General features: G+C 37.3%; 1 protein-coding gene across 6 annotated transcripts in view; it reads right to left on the bottom strand.

Moving 5' to 3' along the window:
- The window catches only part of DCLK1 (doublecortin like kinase 1), a 246,895-nt gene that overhangs the window by 36,544 nt on the left and 183,435 nt on the right, over positions 1–26,916 (bottom strand). For 5 of the 6 annotated variants that reach the window (XM_032678135.1, XM_032678136.1, XM_032678133.1 and 2 more), the window contains 5 exons: positions 15,166–15,250; positions 13,703–13,811; positions 8,840–8,897; positions 7,973–8,092; positions 2,068–2,214 (listed from right to left, as the gene is read on the bottom strand). In XM_032678135.1, coding sequence (XP_032534026.1) covers positions 2,068–2,214; positions 7,973–8,092; positions 8,840–8,897; positions 13,703–13,811; positions 15,166–15,250 — 519 coding nt within the window. Of the gene's footprint in view, positions 1–2,067; positions 2,215–7,972; positions 8,093–8,839; positions 8,898–13,702; positions 13,812–15,165; positions 15,251–21,970; positions 26,803–26,916 lie in introns of those variants that run through there. The other variant, XM_032678139.1, reaches the window with a different exon arrangement.

Here is a 26,916-nt window from a genome sequence, read left to right as displayed (position 1 = left end):
CCCATCTACTTGCTCTGCGTCGGGCAGGCCTGTTATAGGTTCCCCTAATCTTAAAGTTACAACCTATGGGCAGGGAAAAGGCAGTGGAGAAAGGGCTGATTCTCACACTAGTATCAAGGAGAACTTCCTATAACAACACTACCAGCTGTCTGCACGTGCAAAACTGTGACAGTAACAGAGGGAAAGACACAGCACAAGAACAATGAGGGAAAAATACTGCCCTGATCACTTAGGTGAAGGGTTAAAGAGCTGCAAGGAAAAGGGCAGGCTACAAAAGGCAAGTAGAAAGTATTTAGAAAAAGAAAGACTAAGACCCATGTGACATTTTTCAAGTGTTTTATAAATGCCATTAAAATAACTAATTGCAATCTTGTGACACAAGGAACCACACATTCCATTTGACAGCTAAGACAGAAGTAGAAAGGTTCAGAGACACTAAGAACAGTGTCAGAGCTGGGGTCAGAGCTCAGGTAAGCTCAGGTGCTTACCAAAGTGCTCTTCTAAAGCAGCATTCTTTTCTTTCAACGATCTGATAAATCTTAGAGAATTAATATAATTTGTGAATCAAATGCTGGCTTTTGAGAATTAGGATGCTGCAGGAGGTTAAACGCCACACCCTCACTGCTCAATATCAATATCAATATCAATCTCAATGCAGAACACTGGAAAAGTCATTCAAAAACAATTCAGCTACAATGTGAACAGTGGGTACTACAGGTACTACAGGTAGTGGGTAATTAGCAGAAAAGCTGGGCGGGCAAATCTAATCCCCTCCCTGCTACCCCCATCTCAGCTCACCTTTCTCTCTTCCCTCAAAAGCTTAAGTCTGACAACAATAGACTTTAGGCATTTATAGACAAGTCAAGAGAGCAGCAGGGCAAGCCTTGCCCTAGGCCAAGACCCTCCTGCACACTACAGGTACAGCATTAAGGAATCCTGGCATGTGATTGCTACAACATCTGCATGTAGCCACCTATCAACACCAGCACCAGGGCAGTGAAAGGAGCAAAAGGGCCAAGAAAGGTGTATCAGTCATTATTGTCTAGTGAAACTTCTACTCAATATATTTTCATCAGTTTATAGCAAACGAGGGCAGGTTACTTCCTCACCCGGAACAGCAAAACCACTGTCCACTAGAAGAACTTAAACTGCAAAAATCCCACTCCCTGGAAGATTAGTAAGATTTACTTGACATTCTCATAAAACCTCTTCAGTGTCAAACAGGACTAAATGTCATGGCAGAGAGCAAACAACTGAAAGAACTGATCTTCTATGATTCTATGAACATTGTTTTATGGTTGCAGAATATATGGAGAATTGAGACATCTCAATTCTGAGTTACAGCTGGAACATGTCAGCAAACTTGGGAAAACTCAAAACAGTGAAATAATCAGAAGTTAATTTATCAGAAGAAATAAACCTATGTGAAGGATACAATTGCTGCACTCAAGAGTGCAAAATTCTTAGAAGAAAGACTAATTGTCATGGTATGTTTTCCATTGCCTTCAGTGGATAAGGTTCATGCAGATTCAGTCAGAAAAAGGAAGATTTAGACTGCCTATTTGGGAAAGTGGCTTAATAAAAAGTGTTATAGGATTATTTGGGAGATGCAGTAGGGGAAGAAAGGACACTGAAGTCTCTTCCTGTCTCTGCTCTGATGTATGACACAATTAGGGGACAGCATTTACGTGCACCGTACTTGTAAAACTAAAGTGTTGCCAATTACTTAGGCAGCAGCAAAAGTACAGAATAGTCTGCTGAGGGCAGAACACTTTTATATTTATGAAAAACTTGAAATTATCTTGAAGTTTACTAAAAGGTCACTTCTAGTGATTCCAGGAATAACTTTGCTGCTGTGTCCCACATAACAGTCTAGACATACCACCTTATGTTACTGTTAATTATAGCTGTTGTTCTTAGAAGAGCTTTACAATGCAAAGGTTAAAATTAAAAAAACCCAATTACTTAAAACATTGAAATAAACTGAGTGGATGTGCGGAAGGAGGAAGAAGTTCTCTCGCACACTCCCAAGTTATCAACAATACTGAAAGCTGAATCTTCACTTACCAGTAGATTCTCCGGCTTGATATCCCTGTGGACAATGTTCAGGCTGTGAAGATATTTGATGGCACTGGCCAGATTGTAAAGCATTCCACTGGCATCCCGCTCTGTGTATTTGTTGGTGGAAGTAATAGCATCAAAAAGATCTCCTCCCTGGAGCAAAATTACCACGGGATATGAGCAATACTGCTTATGAAATAACGAAAATATTTAGGGAAAATCAAGGAACATAATTTATAGAGGAGGAGGAGGAAGAGAAGGAGGAGAAGAGAGAAGCAGCACAGTTTTACTTGCAGCTATAAACTAGGAGTACTGTGATTACATCCTCCATTATGTCAGCTGAGCAGATCAGTAAGTCAGAACCCTTCGTTATGGCTGAGTTGGTCAGCCAAGAGGCTGGAGTCTCCATTGCAAACTATTCCCACCTGCTGCTGCTTTTGTAACATGTCCAGCACTTGCCACCTGTGTGTTCAGAGCCTCTGTTACAAATTTCTGGCAAGACTACATACTTGCTTGTCATGATGCCATGTACCAACACTTTCCACTCTTTATTATAATCACAAACAGACTGATACCAAATTTTTGCCCAATGCCTGACTGAACCCCAGAAGGATGAAGGAACTCTGAGTAAAACTCAAATTAGCTACCTGTCCTCACTGCTATCGTCTGTTTTCATCTCATAAATCTTTGAAATCATGGATTTTAGAAACCAGCACTTTCTCTACACAAAACGTGAAGTTTTTGGTAGTGTGATGCCTCTTGCAGCTAATTCTGAAGAACTTTACAGCATGTATGTCAGGCACTGGAAGACACAGAGGGGTAGCTTGTGCAATTTCCAGCTCATCATGCTGCCTAATTTAGCTAGAAGGTACTGCCAGTGAAAGAAAAAACAAGAAAATAATAGAGAAAAAAGGAAAGAAGAAAAGAAAAGAAAAGAAAAAAAGTTAAGCAGAAATCCTCAAAGTTGAAATTATCTTCACCGGGATCTGAGGCAACCAAGACATTTGGACTGTATTTCCAGAGATGAGCCGGCAAGTGGGAAGAAGGGTATGTGAGACAAAACTGTAAGTTTAAAAATGAGATTAAGAAGGAAGCTTGACAGAGTGGAGGAAAACCCAATCATCTTCTGAGAGAGACTACTCAAAGGTATTGAGCCTCTAGCCAAAATCAAAGTAGAACCATAAAGAAAACACAGTCCAACAACAACAACAAAAAAAAAAAGAGGGAAAGGATAATTCTGCAAAAACAATGCAAAAAAAATCCCTGCTGCAGTCAAAATTTCAAGAAAAAAACCCACAGGAGACTGTATTTTGAAGAACTTGTAATTTTTTTCTGAAGGCTGCAGAGGAGTCCCAGCTTTTCCAACTCTCATGATTTTATCAACAGCCTCAAGATTACTCGAGGGTTGATTTTTTTAAGGCTTAGTTCCAGAGTAAACACTTTTTCCACAAAGAGAAAGGATGAGGGGGGAAAAAGAAAAAAAAAAAAGAATTTTTCCAGGAATCATGGCTACAGAGAAAATGGTAGGAAAAGAGAACCACCAAAGACAAATCTGATAAAACAGACTTTACTTGTTATAAAAAAACCCAAACAAACTATTAACATTTTTGCATTGTTGAGGTGTAGCTGAAATATGCCAGGGTAGGTTTATTCCCATTGTAGATGCAAAACCCCAGCTCTTTGGAAACTGCTTACAGCCAACCACTGTCAAATCTGGACCACATCAAACCTCTTACTCTGGCTGGTGACTGTTCAAGACACATCAAGATACACAGTGTCAAGGAAAAGGAAGAACAAAAAGCCAAACTAAACCAGATAGAGGATTAGAGAGAGAGAGAGAGAGCGAGCAAATATTTGGCAAAAGTACAATACCATGTACTTCATCTGATCCCTAAGTATTAGACATCAGCATGTGGGAAAGTATGTGAGATAAATAATCTATCTTCCCTAAGCTCCTTCCTGTGAAACCCCTGTACCAGCTGCTTTTTAACATGAGGTAGTGGATTAGACAGATCTTTGGTCTTATCTAATATGTTCCAGATGCTCAGGAGAAGTGTCAGTAACTTCAGCAAAGCATCTGCCTCAAAAGAAAGAATATAGTCCAAGCTGAGATACAAGAGGCAAGAAGGAAAGAAGCTGAATCTTAAAAAGAGAAGGAAAGATTTTGGCTTGAAGTTAGAAGAAAAGAAGTAAATGTTCATGCACAGAAGAAACATAAACTCAGAAAAAGATAGAGGCTGCAGAGCAATTTAACAGATGGTCAAGCCAATCTGAAGCAGAATAATTTTCTCCATTTAAGCAGTCTACTGTACTCGGTAAAGTTTCTTACTAGGTAGCCTGCTAAGAACAGATAGCATATATTTAGTCTGTGGGATTCTCTGTGTGGTTAAAAGAGAGATGATATCCTGGAAAGAGTTAACAGAGCTGACAGCTATATCAGGAAGAATTGTTTTCAGACTTTCTTCTCCCCAAAGAGCACTTCAACCTGCAAGGTTCTGCTAAGCCGATTCACACAGCAGGTCACTATCATTTATTCAGGCACAAGGGGTGAGTTCAGGATGACATTTCAGTCTTAAATCCCCTGTTCAGGAGTGAAACGGAACCAGGAACATCTGAATGCAGTTTTTGTCATCTGTGCACATGAGGAAGTGTACTTGGAAATACAGTAACCAATTATTTATTTATTACCTTGCTATGTAAATGATATGATCTCTCTTTTTCTTCTGCAAAAGTGAAATCATATCCTGGAGTAGTAAAAGAAACTCTGCAATAAATCTTGCTTCTTAAATTGGCCAAACCCCTGTTAGGTTTGAATAACAATTTTGTTTCTCTGTGTAAAAAGGCAACGTGCCAGAAACCAGGTCTTTGCTTCCTTTTACAAGCACCACTTGCAATGTGTTTATATTTGTATTTATGAAGTGCTTTTTCTTACACTTTACAAAGCCATGAATGGCCTATCTGCCATGAGGTGAGGGTGGGATTTTCAGCAGCCACTTATGTCAAACATGTTACTGCCAATTAATGCAGGGTGGTATTAACTGAAACCGGGCTCTGCAGTATCAAGCCTTTTCTCCTTGCCTTTCTTTCCTGTCTGTGAGTTTGATTTAAAGTCAGGTCTTCAAAAGTCAGTCAATAACAGATGGTTAATCAATTCTAACAGTGCACACTATGAAATGGTAACAATCAGCAATTGGTGAATTAACAATTAATGTCCTTCCAGAAATACCTTCCCTGGTGCCCATAGAGTCTTTTTTTTTCCAATTAAATATTGAGGAATAGATTCTTGCTTCAAAGAAACAAAGTTGACTTTCAAGAAGCAGGATATTTCTTCTAAATTTCTTCTATTATTCCACATAAAAGTAAAGAATATGAAAACAGTGCTCTCTAAGATATCAGAAGTACAGAGATGTCAGTAAAGCCCTTCCATAGCACAGCTAAAAGCATAAATATCTTAGCATGTGCAGCAATCTTGAAGAGTAAAGAAGAAAGAGCACAAGAAAACAGATTTTTCCAGAAAGTGAATATAATGCATGGTTTTCTTTTTATACATCTTTTAAACTAGTTATTTTCTAAGAGTTGTCAGTCCCCTCCTCTCTCATTTAGCTGAGTAGAACTTCGACTAAAAGGCCATTGGAGACTACAATTTGCACATTTTTCAACCATGAATAGCACAGCAGGATGCACCCATAAAACCAGCTATGTGCTTACTATCTTGGCAGGTTAGACAAGGCACAGCTTTTACTTCTTAGCACACCTCCTGGGGCCAAGATGAAGGATTTGTCAATGCAGGCTGAAGCTGTGGCTACATTAGATTACAATGCTATGCAAGAGGATTGAGGTACAAGCTCTCTTGGACACTGGGAAAAAACTACAGCAGCACGGATCTCATGGTGAGCTCACTTATCATGGAATAGAGCAGTAATTATGATTAAAATAGTGTTAGATGGCTAATAGTATCTGACCTCAGGCTGCACTATTTCACATTGCATGCCTAAGAGTGAGAGAGGGCTGTGATTGATTGAGGGAGTGGGAAAATGATTCTGGGACTGGTTACACAGAGGGATTCATAGTGGGAAAGAGTGTCAGTAATTTTGTTTTTTCTTAGGATGTAACCTCTCCATTAGAGAAAAAACAGGTATGCTCCTTTTGCCACCAGCATCTCCCAGTGTGCTTCCTCAGAGCTTGGAGGTGGTGGACAATAGGGCTAGTGGGACCATAAGGTCCACAGCACCACTCAAGCAAAGTGGGGCATCTGTCAGGCTCAGACTTAAGAGGACAATGTTGCCATCTCCTCAGCTTTGGGGCATGGCCTGAGCCCCTCATAAATAACAAGACTGTCCCAGACTGCCACAAGGACAGGGAAAATCTATGGCCATCCACCCATGAGGCACACTTGTCAGTCTCCCAGCTCTGGACTGGAAACATGGCTTGTGTCACTGGTGCTGCCACAAAGCACAGGAGATAATGGAACAAAACAGAAAAACTTGTCATTCAACTTGCTCTCGTATTCCAGACCAGAAATTGAGAAGTTCTAGAAACACTTGTACCTGGGATTATCCTATGTAAAATCCCAATGAGCTGACTACACTAAGAGCATCCCCTTATCTCCACCTACAATCAGAGCAAAGGAGATTATAGTCTTGCTTGCCAAAAATCGCTTTGTCTCATGATCCCTGGTGGTGCCTGTTTCTAGCCATGGATACAGAAGATGCCCACTGAAGAGGACCACACTCCGAGTGGAGTGATCTGGGTGACAGGGTTCAGAGTGCCCAATTTGCTCATGTGTTGAGCATGCACACACAACAGACCTGCACACAAATGCTGCTGCTGCACAACTTTACTGTCGTATTTGTTCTTAAACACTTAAAATTGTGGATTTCCCAGGTGTAGGCTGCCCCTGGAGAATGTGCTGACCAGGATACAGAAATGGAGGCGGCTGCTGAAAAGATGTCCTTCCCACAGAATAGTTGAGGAAGGAAGGAGAATCACAAATCCCACTAGTGAATGGGAAAAACAGGTGTATCCTGTTAAAGTACGCATGGAGGACAAGACATCCTCAGTAGTTTTCTGTTCTAATTTGCACAATTTGTGCAAATGTATTTTTACCACCTTTTGCGCATTACTTGTGTATTAGTACCAGAACTGAAAGCTAAACTCATACTTGTTGCACTGCACTGCACTGTCGGCATTATGGGGGCAAAAGATGACATGGTCTGAGCTTCATAATTGAGTTTGAATATATAATTCTACCAGAGAGTGAAATAAATGCATGAGATCTGGAAGTTACTATGAAGAAATAAATGGGGTCCAAAATATAAAATACTGCATTCCAAAATTTACTTTTCAGAATACAACCATGCTTTACATAGCAGGCTTTTCTTTCACTTCTGCCTCACTTGAGCTCAAATTTAGATTGCTATCAAGGAGGTAAGTCTGACACTGTGTTAATATAAATCAGCAGAGAAAAAAGACGTAATATTGTTTAGATTTAACATAAATTCTAAAAAATAATTTAATTTTTTTATCAAAGAATTTTTTATTTTTAAGGCTGGTATTTATGGCTCTTTGGACTGGGTGTATTTTCAATTCACTTCAAGGCAGACTATTACTTTTTAAAGAGACTTCTTCTGAGCAAGCAAATAAAACTGGTGATCCCCACAGTACTGTCCACGGAGCACTTCCAAATGTGGCTTACAGCAAGTTAGACAAATATTTTAAATATTCAAAAACTAAAAAAAAATAATCTGACAGTGGGTTATACATCTTTCAGTTATATGCTAGACTACCTCCAGACACCCCTTCAACTCTGAATTATTCTGTGATCCCATGTTTTTTAGTAAGCCTCGGTACCAATGGAATTTCTCAAGATGATTATAACAATTCATAAGCAGCTTGTCTCCAAAACACTCACCTTTACAAGTTCCATGACAAGGTACAACTCAGTTGGCATGTCCATCTCCTCAATTAGAAGTACAATATTGGGATGCTTGACTCGTCTTAAAATAGATACCTCATTCTGGATCATGTGTTCCTGCCACACAACAAAAAATCTTTAATGACTACCACTTGGTGGGAAAAAAATTAATAGTGGAAAAAGCAGAGAGAATGGGCTCTGTGTGAATTCTTCAGGGTTTTTGAAAAACCTAACAGATGTTGCCTCCAGCAATATAGAAGGAACACGTCTAGAAAAAATATCAGTGTGGTAACTGAAAGAAGAGAGAGTGGAACATAGAAAAATAAATGGAGGAAATTAGATGTTTCTGATGCAGAGCAAAATTAAATATGGGAGCTTTTAAAATTTTCTCTGATTCAGAATCTTTTGATATAACAATATGATAGCATCTTCTCAGAGAACTTTTTGTTACAGATTTCAAAAGGTAACAGTCACTTGGTATAAAACTGACAAAACTGACATTACTTTGATTAACCTACTCTTCAGACACAGTGACCGGTGTTGTTATAATTATTCATGTTATTATTCTGTTTTCTATAACATGTGGAATTATGAAAATTAGAGGACATAATTATAGGGTAAAGAGCAAAGAACCACACACAACCAACCAGTTGAAGAATCAACACATGCATCTGGAAAGTCATACAACAGCCTTTTATACTGATATTTCAAGAGTCTCCAGAGGGCAGGCAAAAGCTTCAACTAAAAAGATTCTAATAGTTGTCAGGAAGGAGACAAATACCAACAGCTTCCCAAACTGATCTCTCACAAATAATTTCTTGGAAAAAAACCTTTTTTGGTCTCAAATGGTTTTTTTGTACTCACTTTTCCTCTACATTTACTCTTTTTGATTATTTTCAGAGCATATTCTCTACCAGTTGATCTGAGGAAAGAGAAAAGAAAAAAATTTTATGTTCAATCGCATTGAATATTTTTCTCAGTCAAGTTTATACTTGTTATTTGAGTACAATAAGTCTACTGAAGAATTCTATTCAAGTATTCATTTTTTTCAAGAAATGAAGCTTAGATTTGATTGGTAATGTGAACTTGAGCCAAAGCAGTTGAATATGTGTGTCTGAGGAAAAAAAATCAAACTTTTTTTTTAAATAAAGAGATTGCAATGTTTTCAAACCAAAAATCACTTGATTTTTTTTTAATTTTGTAATAGTATTCTGATTTTTATGTAAAAACACCATATCTTGTCCACAGATCCAAATATTTTCAAAACAAAAAAGATTTTTTTTCTATTATACAAAAAATATAACCCATCAAAAATACTTACTTACTTTTTACTTAAAATGAAAAGAAGTCATTTGTTTGCATATCTGCACTCACAACTGCTACGATAAAAAGGTCAGTCCTTGGAATAATGTTTTATGTATTCAGCTAAATATGCTGGGTTTTAGGACAGAATGTGAAAGATTGGGGAGACAGTAAAAAATTGCAGAGAAATTAGTTCAGGATGAGAACACATTTCCTTTTAAGCATTGTGTTCTTTTGAAACCTTATATTTATCACTACCACATATATGTAGATATCTATTATATAGAATGCTAACATAAAAAAAATTAGCTTCTAGACAAGCTAACAGTATCAACTTCCATTTCTTAATCAAGTTACAAAACCAAAAGATGACTATAACAATGAAAACAAGAAGCTCTGTTCACAAGCCCTACTTTCACTGTAAGATTAAACGGAGAATGGGTAATATAAGAAAAACATCTTACTGAAACATTTTCATTTTTTAATAAGAACCTAAATAGCTTAAAAAAGTCTATTACATTGCCCTTAGGCTTCTGTTTGATTAAAAATAATGAAAGGTAACCTTTCAAGAATACAGGGTCATTTTTTCATTCTTGATTTCACAAAACATAGTTAAACCAATACATTAAATTGACACATAGTATGTTAAACAGAGAAATTAATGTGTCTAAAAGTGTGCTCAGTCTGTCAAATAGGACATGCAAAGTGAGTGATTGAAAGCACTGTATCTGGAAATCAACTGGGCATTTTCATTGCCATATTAAAACATGGAGAACTCCTCTGGCAATGATGTACCACTAGTTGTTAATTTAAGAAAAAATGGGTAGTTCAGTAAAAAGCAAAGAAAACCCCAAAATATGAATTCTGTTTTAGTTCCCAGGTCAGCAGAGAGCAAAGACGGTCTTTATTAGGACATCTATTAAAAGGCTATCCAAAGAAATCACGCAGTATAAATAAGTTTATGACTTGGGAAAAAAAAGTACAACATGTCTGTTCAAGATTTATGCAAAGAAAAATTAAGAACTTCTCATATCTGTACTTCCCCACAAAGGGGTTTAATGCTACAGCCCCCTGAAATGAGTCACATTCCATGTAGGGTGCCCTTTTCCAGTGCTGCTGTTCAGTGGCTACAGTCAAAGCTCAGCGAGGGAACAGGAAGAGTTCTGGACATTATTTTTGGGGACTAGAAGGAGGGGATAGAACAAGAAATATTAGAAATTAAGATATCTGGTATTCAAACTCAGAAAAAATATAGCCTCTTTCAACAGGAGTCTCTTTCAAGCTGCTTGGTTGCCCTAGGAATGCTTCCTTTCTGTCATGAGTAAGGAAATTGATGTTTTTTGTTGGCCATAGGAGACTCCATGTACTCCAAAATATTGGGAAACCTGAGCTTGTGAGGAAATGTCAGAATTTGGGAGTATCTGAAAGGTAAAAATGAACACATATAAAAACACCGCAGGACAAATTGTGCATGCGATTGAGCATATATGTAACAAGCAGATGACAACCCTGACTGCTCTGTGTTTTGGTAAAAAGAAAATTAAAGCTAAGATAATGCAAATCCTTTCCCCTAAAAAGCTACAGAACTGCAGGCTGTCAGCATCACTGCAACTTACACATCACCAAAAAATATGCACAGCTCTGCCAGAAACTCAACCATGAAACATGCATCTCACATCTCACCTATTGCTCACTCCAAACTATAAAAAGGTACCACAAAAAGTAGGCAACACGTTATGGCTGGACAGAAGTCTGGACCCACTGAACTACCGCAGGGCACAGAGTTAAATCTCTAGTCCATCCAGGCTCGATACCTGGCTCTTTTAAACTTTTGCAAAGTTCACAGCGATTTCCGTTGCACTGTAGAAAAAAATCTTTGTTATTTTTGTGCATGCATTAAATGTATTTTTGTATGTGTGCCTGTGTGCTGACAGATGCTCAGAATGAGACTTAGAAGTCCTCGCATGAAAATTTTGAATATGGTTTTGGTTTCTATTTGAACTGTTCATTGGCAGAGGAAAATGCCTGTGAATGTATTGAAGTGCTGGAGTTGTTAACCAGTGTGCACAGAATGATCTCAGAGCTATGGAGAAGAAGTATCCACATGACCAGTGAAGTTGTGTAACAAGACCCATTCCTACTTGCTTAACACCTCATGGTGCTATTCCTTTGAAGTCTTTGCACACAGGAATTGTACTTCAGAAGAAAGTGGAAAGGTCCTCTATCCCAAGTATCACCCCATCAATTCTTGCTCTGCAAATGATGGACATATCAGACTTTGAAGTGAGGTGGTTTTTGCTCAGAAAGACTGCAAAGAATGTTTTTGAAGGGGTTTCACACATACTGGCTTTAATTTACTCTCCGAGTCTTTAATTCTCCTTCCACACTTGTGATGGCAAGGGTATACTGATTTAGAAGTGGAAACTAACAGAAATAGTTCCACCTCAATTTTCAAGCTCTGCCAAAGTAGTAGCTCTCTGATATAAATGGAATCTATGGAATGGTATAACTCAGAGACCACAAGACAATGTATCTGGGAATACCTGGGTAATCATGCTATTTGAGCACATACTCATTAGATATGCTATGCTACCAGATACTTCTGGGACCAGTGGGATAGACAAGAGGACAGGAAACATTCAAGCTCTCAAGGATATTGTAATCATTATTATTTTTAGGTGTGTCAAGACCTATATTTAATTTTGTTCATGTATTTTCTCTCAGCTTGGGAAAAAATTGTAAAACGCACACTAGCAGATTTGTACTGTCTCTCAGCACAAATGGCATTTTCAGCTGAATGACAGTGTCAAAACCACAACCTACCTTTATTTTCATTTGTAATTTTCATTTCTCTCAGTTACTATTCACTTTACCTTCAGCTGCCTTTTTCTCTTTTCTTAGTTATGTGTTTTCACCTATCTTTTTCATCAGTCATGGCCCTCCATGGGGTTTTACAGTGCTTTCTTGTTTTCATATTTTTTGCTTTGCTTCCTTTAGGTTTCCATATTCTCCAGTTTTGTGTTGAGACCCTGGGGTTTGATTTGAACAGCTATTGCCCTCTGGATGGCCAGCTCCACCGTGAACTCACTCTGGCAGAGCTCTAAAGGCCTCACCAGAGCTTTGGCCAAATCCCACAAGCACACTGTCAGCTGATACAAAATCCACCCTTCTCCTTTTCCCCAGCAGCTGTCTTCATGGTCTCTGATTTGCTAGACACTTTCAGATGCAGAGCAGGACCTGTCTTTTTCCAAGGAGACTAGTTTAAAACCAGGCAAGCTAATTTATCATCATCTGCCATGAGATCTTATCTGACTCTCTAGGGTTAATACAATATTCTTATAGGACAAAGAACAAAAATTCTTTCTTTGAGCCCAAAGGTGAGGTTACAGTATTCTGTAAGAGTGTCCTCTCTAGGATATGATAAAAGGGGGTAGAAAACTTAGATGAAATTTCATTATCAAATCTTGACATGTCTATTGTTCTCTCTTTTGGACATCTCTACCTCTGGCAGCTTTTTGCTTTTCTCCACTGTTACTATCTAACATAAGCAATCTTACAAACATTTCACATACAGGTGAAATACCTTCTGTGTTTTATATCCCATATTCTCCCATTTTTAACAATACCACTTAAAGGCACCCGCAGTTCTGCTTAGTTCTTGTTCCCTGTCTTTTACACTCTTAAGATTGGGTATAGCCAACTCAAACCTGAACAGATTTAGAAACAGACACCTGAACTAGTCAACCTGGACATTTTCAGCAACACTGATATTTAAGGGGACTTGTGACTTCTCTAGTCTGGAGCAGATGTCTAAAATCAGTGACTGTTCTCACCTCTTAACAGTAAAGGTCATTGAAGAACTTAGATTTTGGTGTCTGCAGTGAGGCTCATAAAGTTGGAAGGAGCATATATAATGGCACAAAGCAGGAAAGCAGGAATTAGATGTCCATTTAATTAACAATAAACATGAAAGAGATTAATCCTCAGTGTCAGATGGCAGAATAGATGGATCCAAGGTCAGTTGTTTGTGCTGACCATCATCACCACATCACACAACAAAACTTCCTGACATCTTTACAGGATGCTCCTACATGTGAAATGTTCCACTGGTCTAATGTAAAAGGAGACTTGCAAGAATATATTGCAAGAAAAGTGCACCAAAAAAGATTTAACACAAAGAACTGGTAAAATCATGTGGAGTGCAGCAAAAACCCCCAAAAGATATAAACCCCACAAAGAATTAAGTTCATAGATTGCCCCTTGAACTCATTCTTTTTTTCATATGAGAGGACACAAAGTTTTTCCATCTGGCATTGAGACGTTACCTTATTACATGTTTATATTCTACAAATAAAGACATGATCTAGGAAAAGCATGACATTAATGATTATTTTTTTGCAGTAATAAGCATATTATCCTCCTCACCTTTCTATACACTCCTTCACAACAGCAAAATTTCCATCTCCTATAGTCCTTCCAACTTTATATCGCTCTGCTATCGATGCTGGAACCTGGAAACCTTCCTCCAACACTTCTGAAAGAATCATTAGTACATTTTTATTGTTAGTGAAGGAAACACAGATGTTGCACATAACATGTATTTCAAGTCCATGGTTCAGGAGCCTGGAAACCATTCAGTCAGTGTCTCACTTACTGTACAGTGAAACCATGCTGCTGACATTGTATATACTCAACAGGTTTCACGCAGATACAATAATGAAAAATAAGACTTCTGGGGGCTCAAACATACCACCATTCGAGTGTTACATAGTTTACCATTCCCATTGCAATATGCCCCCAAGACAAAACCAAAGTTGTATTTTTTTAATTATGAAAAGGCCTTTGTGATCTGCACAAGCGCAGACCAACCTCCAAAAAGGGCTGGAACTCCTTGACACAGCATGATTAAATATATGTACCAAAGAAGTCCAACACTCAAGCACTTATTTTATTACATCCTGTAAACTGAGACATCCATAAAACTCCTCATGTGCTAAGTGCTAGTTCTCCCCATCCCCCAATATTAAATATTTAGTTTTTAAACAAATGTTCTCAATAATACTACCTCGCATGCAACCTGGGTACCAGATGTTTAGGTAAAATTGCATTACACGGTGTCTAAGCATACAAAAAGTTTGTAGTTTAACGTGTTTTAGTGCTCATTCCTGTACCACTATTTTTAAAGGTATTTGAAATAGTGTTACAAATACATAACATGCTTCTAAAAGCTGACTGTAAACTGCAGCTGATACAAACTACTATATAAATACTGTAACGTAAAAAAAAATGTCTCTCAGCAATGTGATCCGTGTTTACACTCTTTAAGACAGTGCTTTTAACTGTATCTTTCTCTGTCCTTTGTTCCAGCTTAGTATTAAAATGAATGTTATGACACAAGGGGGCTGGGTTTTGCCTGAATTCACAGACAGCATGAAGAGCAATTCTCAAACAGGGATACACATACATACAAACATATATGTATATGTGCATAGTGTTCAAGCAGACACTATCCCTTAGCCGACTTGCTCAAAGCCTTAGTATGGGGTAAGACTATCCATTTCTGAGTAAAGACCTAGGACTGCGTGCGTGTTCTTTAGTACTATGACAGATGAGACAAAAATACTGAAATAAGCCAGCCAGCACTGTGTTGCTTGCAGAAATAACATCTTGAGCATTCTGCAACAAAAATACCTCTGAAGAGTGATGTCCAGATCAAATCTGATCCAGAGCGAACCTAAGTAGTTTGCTACGGCTGAAGAGCCTCCTCATGGAAAGTCATCCAGCCTGCAACGCTCCCACCTTCTCCGACAGGAAGAATGACTCATTTCCTACACAGCTGCTGTTATCACTACACTGACTGCTTTGAAATGTCAGCCTCCAAATGTTACCTTCTGCAGGTCCATCATTTTCATCCATAGAGCTGCAAACTTTGGTGGATGCTAATGAGGTAGAGGAGCCACTGTGTTGGGAGCTCTGGAAATGGAGACACAAATGAAAACAGATGATTTTTAAGAAACACGAGTACCCCCAGCACGTTTCTGCTGGACACATGTCCCAGAGAGGCTTCAGTGTTCGCAATGTAAAGTATAAATTTACTTTGGTGGAGGGATATCGGGATGCTTGGGAAGAATCTATTTTTCCTCCAAAATTACTTTTGGTACCCCCACGTACATGGAGATATCCCTGATACATCATGTGCAGCAGTGTACAAGAACACTTTGACGTATGCTCCACTAGTTTCTCCCTATTCCACATACATTTTGGCAGGGAAAACTGAGGAGCTGTATGCCCTCTGCAGGCAGGAGACTGTGTTCTCAGAGGCCCTGTTAACCCAGCAAGCACTAGAGGCAAAAACGTCCATAATTGGCTTTGTTATGGGCAGAATTCCTCACTTTTACAAACCTCCCTCTGGAGAAATCCTCTCCAGTTGAGTTCTAGAAGGGAGAAATCATTATGGTAATGTATGGATAAAATAAAATGTCAGGGTGAACAATGATTGGTCTTTTGTAAAAGCATTTGACTGGGTGTAGTTCAGTTCAGGCATGACTCTGTACTTCAGTTTTAAGTACTTGAAATGCAAGTGTCTGAGTTTGTACAGTTAATGGGGGGAGGACAGTATTTCTACAGTCTCTAGAAGGAAAATTGTAGGACCCACCTTGGATACCAGAAGTATTGGAGGCAGAATCTCACCAGGGAAACTTTCCAAAACACCTATCAATGTCTATCAGTTAACTACAGACTCTAAGCATGTACTTTAGGAAAACTGTTTTACAATGCATCTAGATGGATACTACACAGACATATGGGATGGACTGGATTTCACCCAGAACTTTTATTCTGTGGTGCATAAGAATTATACTAACACACCTTCAGGATTCTTCCATCTTCAGAAGAAATCAGAAGCAACTACAAATGTAACAATGGCTCTTCAAACTTACAGCCAAACCAAGCGTTTCCTCAGGTCCTTGTGTTGCAACATAAGGTAAAAATATTCACAGGATCTTCAAAACTAAAATGTTCTTGAGTTTACATAATTCACATGCTGAAAGGTTACAAAGTGCTGCAGTATTTCATTATTTCCTTCAATCTATATATTACATAAATTGCAGGCTGTACTGCATGTAACTAACACTATCACTTCCTTATCAGTGTTTGCAAGGTTTTTAGATGCCCATAATCAGAGTGCAAGGTTTTTAGATGCCCATAATCAGAGTGCCAATCCACTTTTGCAAATTAAATACAGCTACTTTGGAATGTTTTTTCTCGTTTGCCACTGCAGAACACAGCAGACGGCTGGAGCAAGAGCAACCAAAGATGCAGCAGCTGGGATCTTTGCCGAGTACGGAGCCAGGGAGAGGACAGTCAGTAGACTTAAAAGCTGGCCAGTATGATGAGTTCATTTAAACAGAATAACTTCTCATTTCTCCCATATTAGATTAAGCTCAGATAATCAGATGAAGCCTGAATTTGGCCTATTTTTCACTAAATAATCCTGAGAGCTTGCATATCCCATCTACCAAGAGATTCTTTGCCCTTTTTTCCTTTTAATCAACGTCAACTCACTATTTTCATCCAGTCAAACATTTCTTCTGAGCTTTGACCAGAATTGAAAAATGCCTTAATCAGTTTTTGGACTGCCTCTTGACAACAGAAGTGAGCACTGACTGATTTTATGCAGTTTGCTAAGATATTCCTGCCCTTGTTTAATGGTTAGGATGTGTTTCTGTATGTGCTATTCCTGTGCTAAACTTTGCAGGACGCCTCAGTAAAAACTTACCTCTGGTTCATTTTTGAACAAATGAGCAGATGTGGATGAAGGTAATGGAAAAATGCTAGGAGTTCTCATGTCTGGAGAAGTCACTCTGAAACACTATTTTTATTCACATGTAATGGGAGAATTGTTTCCTTTACAGTCCTGCTTGTAAAATAAGCAGAAAAATATGTTTTCTCTACTCATTCGACTGTGTTTGTTTGTTTTCCTAGACCAGGCATCCAATTTCATACTTATTTTATCACTCCACAGTATTTTCTTCAAGGAATTACCATTTAATTATGTTTAATATTTATTACTTCTACAATCAGGAATTAATCACTACAACATTTAAGGGGTATAAACACAAAAGGATTAGTACTAGATTTTCAAAAGATTACTAAACAGCTACTTTTTAAATTTTTTGCATTTTAAATAGTGAGATTGCACTTCTCAGTATATGTTAGGTCAAAGACACTAACTGCACATCACTGCAGCTTTCTTTAGCAGCCTGATAGACTCTTTACAGAGTTTTGCACCCTTTGCTTTCATCTGTGAGTATGGGAGATGGGAAAATCGAGACCTAACTTGGTGGCCCCATCTTTTCAGAATGTATGCTTACAGAGACTCAAATTTCTATTTGAGGACCTAATTTTTCAAGGACCTTAAAACAAGGTTTAGCTGAGAACAGAAACTGCTCAGTCCTTCCAAAAACAGACACCTTCAAGGGCCCATTTTAACAAAGCGCTTTAGCAAGGGCTTCAATTTAAATACAAATAATCTTGATGGTCTGCACATGACTGAAATTAAATTTAATCCTAAATATGTTTTAGGCATAACCCCTCAAATATGTATTTTACCTAGGTTTCATCTAACAAACTGAAAAAAGTGGCCTGTAAAAAACTGAAAGGAAATTAAAAAAAAAATTGATCTCATATCGATGTTTAAGTGGCCCTATTTCTTTTCTTACTGACCCATATAAGGATGTGAAGGCTAAGATGCTATTAGTTAACTGAAGAAGAACTGAAGCAACATATCAGTAGCATATACCATATCACTGGTCTGCAAAAAAAGCATACTGCTCCTTTAGTGTCATCTGCCTGTGAAGCACTGGTATGGGAGCAGAGGCAGAACTTGCCAGTGACAAGGAAGCAGCAGCTAAGAAGACATGTTAAAAATACTCACCAAGATTTTTTAAACTTTAAATAGTAAGTGAAAAATATATAAAACCATACTTTTTATTACCTTTGTTGAACCTCTGCTATTAAAACAACAGACTAAAAAGAAATCAGGAACTGGACATACATTCACCAAGTCTGCTGGCAGCCCCTCTTTCACAATTTAAGAGACGTTACTAGATAAACACACCACAAATATTTCTGTCTTTATTCAGTCCTCTGGAACAACATGCAAGCATTTATTTATTTATCTTTACTTCAGCTAGAAGGGCATTCCATTTATTTAAACTTTAATTAGCTCGTTGTTCTCACAAGCTGAAAGCCCTCCGGGTCCAGCAATCCTTGTGAGTCTCAGTGTTCCTTCCAGTTGGCTTGCCAATCGCGAGGCAATCTGTCGTGCGCGCTGTTGCTCTCACAGATGTGGACCCCATTAGGGATCTTGCAGATGGGGAGGGGGGAAAAACAAACCCTAAGCAAGAGCACAATCTCTTCAACACACAGACTTTAATGCAATTAGCTGTTTTAATTTTAAGAGATGCTGAGATGCTTGGAATGTCATCGCTTTTACACAGATTTAAAAGGGTCCAGTTGCACAGGTTGCCAGCACATGGCCATTTTTATGGCACACCTTCATAAAAGCGATGGCATAAAAAAATCAGGTCTTTGGTGTAAGGATTTCAGATCCTATTCAGGTTTATATAACAGATGGTCAGCACACCACACGTCTCATTGATGTGAATCGAGACATTAGTGCTATAGAGTTTCATCCATGTCTCACTGGGAGATTTATTTAGCAACTGTTTGGTAAATAGATTGTAACTCAGTGGAAATTGTGCTAAATCCATGAAAAAAAAGGTAGTAAAATAAAAACTACTGTATTTTCTCTCTCCAAATACTCACCTTTGTCCTAAATTAATCTTAAAATCCCACTCCAACTAAATAGCAGGAATTATTCTTGTGGACTACTAGTGTCAGCCGTTATGGAAAGAGACTTAAATAAGTATGACTAGAAAGTTTGTTAATGCAAATCAGATTCCTGATTCTCAAACACTGCATTCTATTTTCTAAACCTCTCAAAACCTTTATTAGTGCATATGGAGCCTACAAAGTCTCTCAACAATAGATTCCTTTGTATTTTTCTAATGTGAAGGAAGCATCTGGATGAAATATGAGTAACAGAAAAGCACACAGGTGTAAAGCTAAGTTTGGATCTCATGCAGAGTTTGCTCTTTTAGAAATGGGCTTAATGAACTGAGGATTAAAATCATAAACAAAGTCTAAATTCAGGAAACAGGATAAGGAAATTATTAATGTCTTCAAATTACACCACCTAAGATTGTCCCTATTCCAAAGAATTCTACAGAATTAAAAAAAAAAATACAAAAAGATGTGTATGTCAGTAATATGTGTAAGATTAACTTCAACTCAGCAAGAAAAAATCGCACTAAAACCAAAACCAAGCAGTTAAGCAACCGTGCTCGCCTCTTTTAGAGCCCATACTACTGTTCAGTCTGGTTATAAAAAGCCTTTGCAAGGTAGCTGTCATGAATTTCTGACACAGTCAGTTCTTTTGATTAAAGATGATCACGGCTAATGGCAAAATAAAGACCAAAGTCCAGTGCAAGTATTAGCTTTGAAGGACTTTGAAGGGATCAAAAAATTCTTGTAACAGCGTTAAGCAAGAAAACTGTCAATCAATAAACAGCAAAATGGTACATCACCAGAGAACAAAAGTAGAAGACAGTTGATTTAAAACAATAAAATAATGCATTTTGATGCAACTTTAAAGAAGATAAACTGGTTTTTTTATTATTCAGAGAGAAGCAAAGGGTTACACTGAAATTCCCACTCCCAATTATACCCAGTGAAAATGTTTTCCATTTTCTTTTGTTTAACCTTACATTTTTTTGCCCAGCCAGCTGAGACAGGGGAAAAAAACTTTCATGTAAACAGTACAGAACTGGCAAAAAATTACTTTATGGAGAAACAGCCAATCCACAATCTTCATGCTGAAAGAATGGAAACCAATGAAGTTTAGTGTACGGAAAGAAAAATGATGCAATTGTTTTCTTTTCAAATTTGTACACTGCACTAAACTGGCACATCGGATCCAAATTTATTTATAAACTATTTAATCTGGAAAGGAACAACAAAATAATATATGTAAACCTGCTACTTATCCACAATTCTACATCCTGCCCAGTTCTGAGAGAGGGTCTACATAGGGAAGTGATTTTTTTTTTTTTTTTTGTTCATTTCTGCAATTCAGGATTTACACAGCTTGGAGAAGAGATAAGTTCAAATGACACAAGCAATTATCTGGTGTATGTTGTTCAGGGTCTTGTGTTGGTTTTCTTCTTTGAGGAACAGAGGGACAAATGGGAGAGTTTGCAAGGAAATAGAGCTGACAGACTGGAGTTAAGTTTGCAAACTGAAGCATTTCATTTTATTAAGATTCCCTTACTGAGTTTCAGTATTGGAAGCTTATACACTCATGTGATTTGTGTAACAAGAAAATTCTGAAAGACCAACATAGTTTCCTACACGGTATTTAACAGTAAACTTAAATATAACCTTCACTAGCTCCTAAAGTTGCTTCCAAAGCTGAGCCATAATTCAGAGTGTAGGTTCACTCAGCCTTTGGCATCCTTCAGAAAAGATTAATGATATTTAAATAAAAAAAAACAGGGGGGAGTATCAGATTCATGGTATTGGAAGTTATTACTGTATCCTCACTGTGGTTAACATTAAAAGTTACATGTGCAGTGATGCAATGTGAAGGTTTCCTTTTACCTCTTCTGAAGTTATCTGGAGGTAAAATTTTCCAGTCAGCTACAGAATACATATTGAAAGGCCATCGAAAGAGGCTCTTATTTCTTCCACCTAATTAAGGGCACAGCACAATTGCCACTTTTAATCTATTTGAGTTATATCTTAAAAGCCCTCCTGGTATTATCTCTTTCTTGGTAGAGACAGAAACCTCAATTATTTTGTTTCTAGTCTTCCTCATTTCTCTAGTACTGTTTCCTTGCTACATCTGTACACCTTTTTTAGGCAGAACTATTTACTACCAGAGGATTTCAAAACTAGAACTTTTATAAGGCCAGAGATCCCTCCAGGAGAGTGTCTGAACATCAGCTGAAGCATTAAGCAGGCAGATGACATGTCAGAAATTGTAACATCTCTCTTCCCCTGCCCCTGTCAAACAAGAAATAAAACTAGGCTATGGATATATAAAACTAGGCTATTTTTAAAGAGTGGGAAAATATATCAAGAAAATGAGGTACTTATTTTAAAACACTGCTGCTATGTTTCAGTAGTATTAGCTTTTCACAAGCATATTTTCCTAATACTTTTCTGAAGGGGAGTGCTGCTGTAGCTGAGCTGTCAGTGGGGATCTGGTACCTTGCTTTGGATAGTCTACTAATTCCCCACTTCACACTTCAAATCTACCCCCTCATGTGCACACAAACTTACCCATAAGCAATTCAAAGCAGGTATATTTACCGTCTCAAAAAGACCCACTAGAAACCAAATTCTTTCTTGAAGGATTTTTTGTATCTATATACTAGAGACCAGAGTTTATTATTAAAAAAGACATTGAATACATCTACTGTTTATAGGAATATGATGCATGAATCCCATATGCTTATTCTAAGGTTAGATGGACAATGCTGATCCAAATTCAAAAAAGTAATACCAGTATTTGCAAGTATTTTTTTAAAGCCCATTAATCTGGTTCCAAAATAAACTCACTGAACAGTGTGCATTTTTTAAATATATTTATTACATCACTTACAATAATCTACAGTAATGTTAAATCTAGTGAAACAACAAATTGCAATCAGGATGACATGGTCAAATATGAAACACAAGTACAATACAGTATGATGAAACAATGGCACAAAAATGAAGGTGATTTTCTTCAGCTGATTATAAGAAATAAAACATTCATCGGCATTTATTTTTGTAAGTTTTACATTTTTTTGTTGATAAATCAACAGCTTTCTTTTTGGTTTCCTGCATCACATTAATACAAAAATGGTACATTTTTAAAAGCAAATATCCAAGCACTTTTCATTAAAAAAAATAATTGTATGCATAACTTTGTAAAATCTTAAACTTATGTTGTAAATGTGCCAATATTTACAATATTATAGTGCAACTAAGAAAATGAAGAGACCTTAGCACAAACATTGTTAGCTCCTCTTTCACTAGAGTCCAAATTCCAAAACACTGTATTGCAGGGCAAACTACAACCTAATTACCCCATATAACATCAGACAACAAATACACACTGAATACAGTACAGCATTTTTCATACTTCACTGCTGAGGGTTAATTTAAGCAAATTCAAATATAATGAACATGGGCAAATACAGACACTAAAATGCATATGAATACGTATGTGTGCACTGCGTGTGTTTTCCACTCTTTGCTAACGTGCGTGTACACAACACATATATCTACATACCCATTGCCTTCTGCAGGGAGTTAGGGCGCTCAGCCTGTCTGAGATCAGGTGCCAGGTGAAAAGAAGCAAACTGAGCCAGAGGAATCGCGTTAAGACAGCAAACACAGCTCAGAATAGCCCCTGCTCTGCTCAGCAACCCCTGCTTTCTGAACAGAGGGGTTTCCTGGGTATAGCACACCCATTTCCAAAGAGTGTGATAACCACTTGCCTGCTTTGCTCTGTATGTGAGGCTACTGCTGGCTGTGTTACATAACGATATTTTTCATCTCTCATAGTTACAAGCTCTCATCCTGTCACTAACAGATAAAACTGAAAGTGAAGATTAAATAAAGAACAATCTTGTACTCTGTTGCACTCTATTATCTGGATACAACAAAAAGCACAGACAACATTAATCTAATTATTCATCAAGTAATGAGGTAATTTAGCACCATGAAGATTTTTTTGTCTGTTCATTTCTCTGCTATTTTTGACAAAACAGTAAACTTGGGTTGATCAGAGGTTCTTTTCTATATTATTGTTAATTCATTTTAACATTCAGAGTGCAGACATTTTTGTACCATGCTGCACTATATAAAGTTCACACTGCAGTCTGGATTATGAAACTGCAAAAGAAAACACTATTATTTATCTCAATTGTTATGCCACACAATCTCACCCCAGTTGTTCTTCAAGGCTGTTGAATACCATATATACTTTCTTATAATATACATTTATAGCCACAATATTAATGCCCCAGAATTTTCATCTTTCAGCCAAATATGCCCTGCGATAATGGTTTGAATAGAAAAATAACTAAATATAATGTGTTGTTGCTGAATTATTTTACAAACTGGAAAGCAATTTTCACATTGCATAATGAATATTAAAGATTTTTTCTGATTTTAACAAAAGAAATTCTAATATTGCATGACTTAATATACTGCAGAACACTGTGGTTCAAGAGGAGGATAAGACTGAACATGTCAAAATAATACCATTTCAAATTTAGGATTAATGTTTTGTCTGTGTGTATGTATTTGTGCATAAGGTCCTATCCTTCCTACCTCGGAGTCAACGGCGGTTTTGCCACTAACTTTGCTCAGTTTGAATTTAGCCCTTGTCTATAGATGTGGTCTTTTAAAATTGTACAGGCTTCTTCAAGGGAGCTGCTCAGCAGGTACTGGTTGGTGCAGCTCCACTGACTTTAACAGAGCTGTAGTGAATCCCACTAGATAAGCGTCCTCCCATTAGCAACATTTTCCCCACTTATTTGTTTAAAGCCACGAATGTGACATAACTGCACATGGATTTCAAAGCCATTAATCTATGTGTGTATGTAAATATAAACACACACATTCTGTGCTTCACACGTGAACTGTTCGTTGCATAAAAAAAGAGATTTTTAAAAAACAAAACAGAAAGTTGCAGAAAGCATTAGAGAAATAATCACAAATATTCATAAAGCTCAAAGAGAAGCAAAGCATTCACAATCTATACAAGACTCTTTAGCTACATCATAATCACCTTAGAGTAGGCACAAATAATGCAGCATAGAGAACTATCAGAGGTTCAAACACTATAAAGTTGCTTAAGCTATTCTGTTATTCAATGCAGTTGATGAAATCTAAGGACAAACTAAAACCTGTGCTGTTGCAAGCAGAACTACAGCATCAAGGAACACAATTTCAGTTTCACCCATAAAGTGAAACCTTCTGGTCTTGCTCAAAAGAAACATTTCATTTCTGCTCATGTATAATGGGAATTACATTCCACACAAAAAGGATCTCAAAGTCTATAAACAGTGTACCTTTTCAATCTCCAAGGGACTTTCATTCCTTAAATGAAATATTAATGATACGTATTGCCCCTGAATAGCCCCTTAATATAAGTCATATGTTGAAATGATTAAATGTTATGGACTAGCATATTCTTTTTTAAAACAGTCTTGATGGAGAACTCGCTATGATAACAATTACTGGTATAAGGTCCATTTTTATTTTCCACAGCTAAGCAAGGCCATGGGATTCAGGTTTGCTGGCAATCTGTGCTCCCTGTGCAGAACAAACATTCTTAATAAACTGCCTTAAGCAGCAGTAGCCTATATGGGAAATGGGAGGAAAAATAAAATTCCTGGAATTTATTTTCTTTGCAGGAAAAAGTGATTTTCAAACCATCAGTACGTATTTCATTCAATCTGTTGGAATTGCCTGAAGTTTTGGAAACTGATCCCAATGCACCTTTACATAATATGCATTTCTTGGGATCAATAAAACATTTTATAAAGACATAGCCTCGCAACAGCTGAAAATGCAAGTAACTTCACAGCTATGAACTTTTTCAAGTTCAGAACAACCTTAGGATTAGGGTATGGGGCAGGGGACGCACTGTTCTCATGGTTGGGAACAGTTTTAGGTTGAAATCTGAAGCAGGAATGACAAAACATGCATTTCAAAAAGGAATGACCTAACTGCTCCAACAAACCTGCCAGATCAATGACTTTCTCTTCAGGTGATACTGGAACCAAGTGTTGAAAACAGAGAAGGTAAGTTTTGTATTCTGCTGCCCTTTTACTCCTGTTTGCAAATATCCTCCACAAATAAAATCGTATTGATACAGTGAAGCCATAACATCACATGCCAATATTTTCCATCCACTGAATTTTATTATTTTATTTTATTAAATCAGTGTAAAGGAATTATTTCACTACATTTAAAAGTTGGCATGTGGCAGCTAAGCATTTTCTGCAATTAAGTAAATTTTCCTGATTTCAAAATATATTAAATCATCACTAAGTAGCTCAAAAATATAATCTCTATAGATTTTTGTTGAGAATCAGAATTACACTGATTTCTAATTCTTAAATCATTAGTATTTGAGAAAATGAAAGGAAAGGTATAAGACTGCAAACACGTATGATCACTACACTGTGGGCTTAAATATAACATACAATGAAAAATATTGCTATTACATAAATTAAGCAGACTAAGATTCTCACAATAAAGCAGCAGAAAACAAATAAAAATTAGTAGGTATTTGTTAAGCAACTGGTTATAATGCACGACCTACTTTAACACTAAAGGAGTTTTGCATATTCATGCTGTACAAAATGACCACCTCTAGAAATTGTGAAAGCACAGGAATTAGGTCAATAGGAAGATGATTTATAATACCACCATTTCTATAGGCTTTCATTTTAAAATGTATAAAATGTCTTATTATAGCAAATACAAAATCATGTTCCCATTTTTAACATAAGGGAAAATAATCACTAGTTTCTCAGGCAAAATGTATTTCTCCAGAAGGTGTATATGTATGTCAGATGACACTGCTAGCCATCAAGGCCCCATACTTCCTCGATCAGAAATCTGTCCATATTTACTTGCAACACATGGATGATCAGCATTAACAGCTCTTGCCAGGTAAAACATTCATACTGCCTGTGAACACCCTTCTGTTTATAGTTATCAGATGGTAAGGCAGTGAAAAGAATTTGAATGCTGCTTTGAAAGCATTTACTTTTGTCCTGTTACCACACAGGATTTCTTCACTTTCTTTTCATTTAGATAAAAAGACTAAACTTAGAGTGTTCCAAATGTGCGAGTCGAGATCAGACAGCGTGGTGCAAGCAGTTTAATATGGCAGGTTTTTTCTTTTCTGCATTTTACCTATTCGTTGGTAAAAGCAAAGTATTCATTAACTGTTCATACCAAAATGAATAAAGATACCTATGGTAAAAACAGAACATATAATCAGTACCTTAGATGATAAAAATAGCCCTATTCATAACTGTGCCCACTATGGATTTGTGCGTTATATTCCTTCTTCCTTAAAGTATGCACAATGCTGTTCTGGATTTGACGGACATATTCAATGGCTCATTCATTACGAATTCTTGCATTAAAATGCAGTGGTAAAGCCAAAAATACCCCCACAGACTGGAATTAATTTGGCCCCGTGTTGTTAATATTAAATATGCAAAACTCTTTTGTGCGTTTCACTATTACTGTAAATTAGCAGCTATTTTCTTTAAAAATGTTAAACCTTCATCAAATCACAAACCATAAACATTGTTCCATTTTCTCTTTTACACTGAGTCTCCTACTGAATCCATATCATCCGAAGAGAGTGGGCGATACAGGTCCTGTAAGATGAAGTGCAGTATAGATTTGTTTATTGTGTTTGATTTGTTGCACTGTAAGTGTCTTATATTCTTTTGGTTACTGTGGACCAGAAGACATTGTTTAACATATAATAC

This window comes from Chiroxiphia lanceolata, chromosome 2 (genome assembly GCF_009829145.1).
Source record: "Chiroxiphia lanceolata isolate bChiLan1 chromosome 2, bChiLan1.pri, whole genome shotgun sequence".
Classification (NCBI taxonomy): domain Eukaryota; kingdom Metazoa; phylum Chordata; class Aves; order Passeriformes; family Pipridae; genus Chiroxiphia; species Chiroxiphia lanceolata.
Note: the sequence above shows the minus strand (reverse complement) of the source record. Positions and strands in the feature narration are given on the sequence as shown.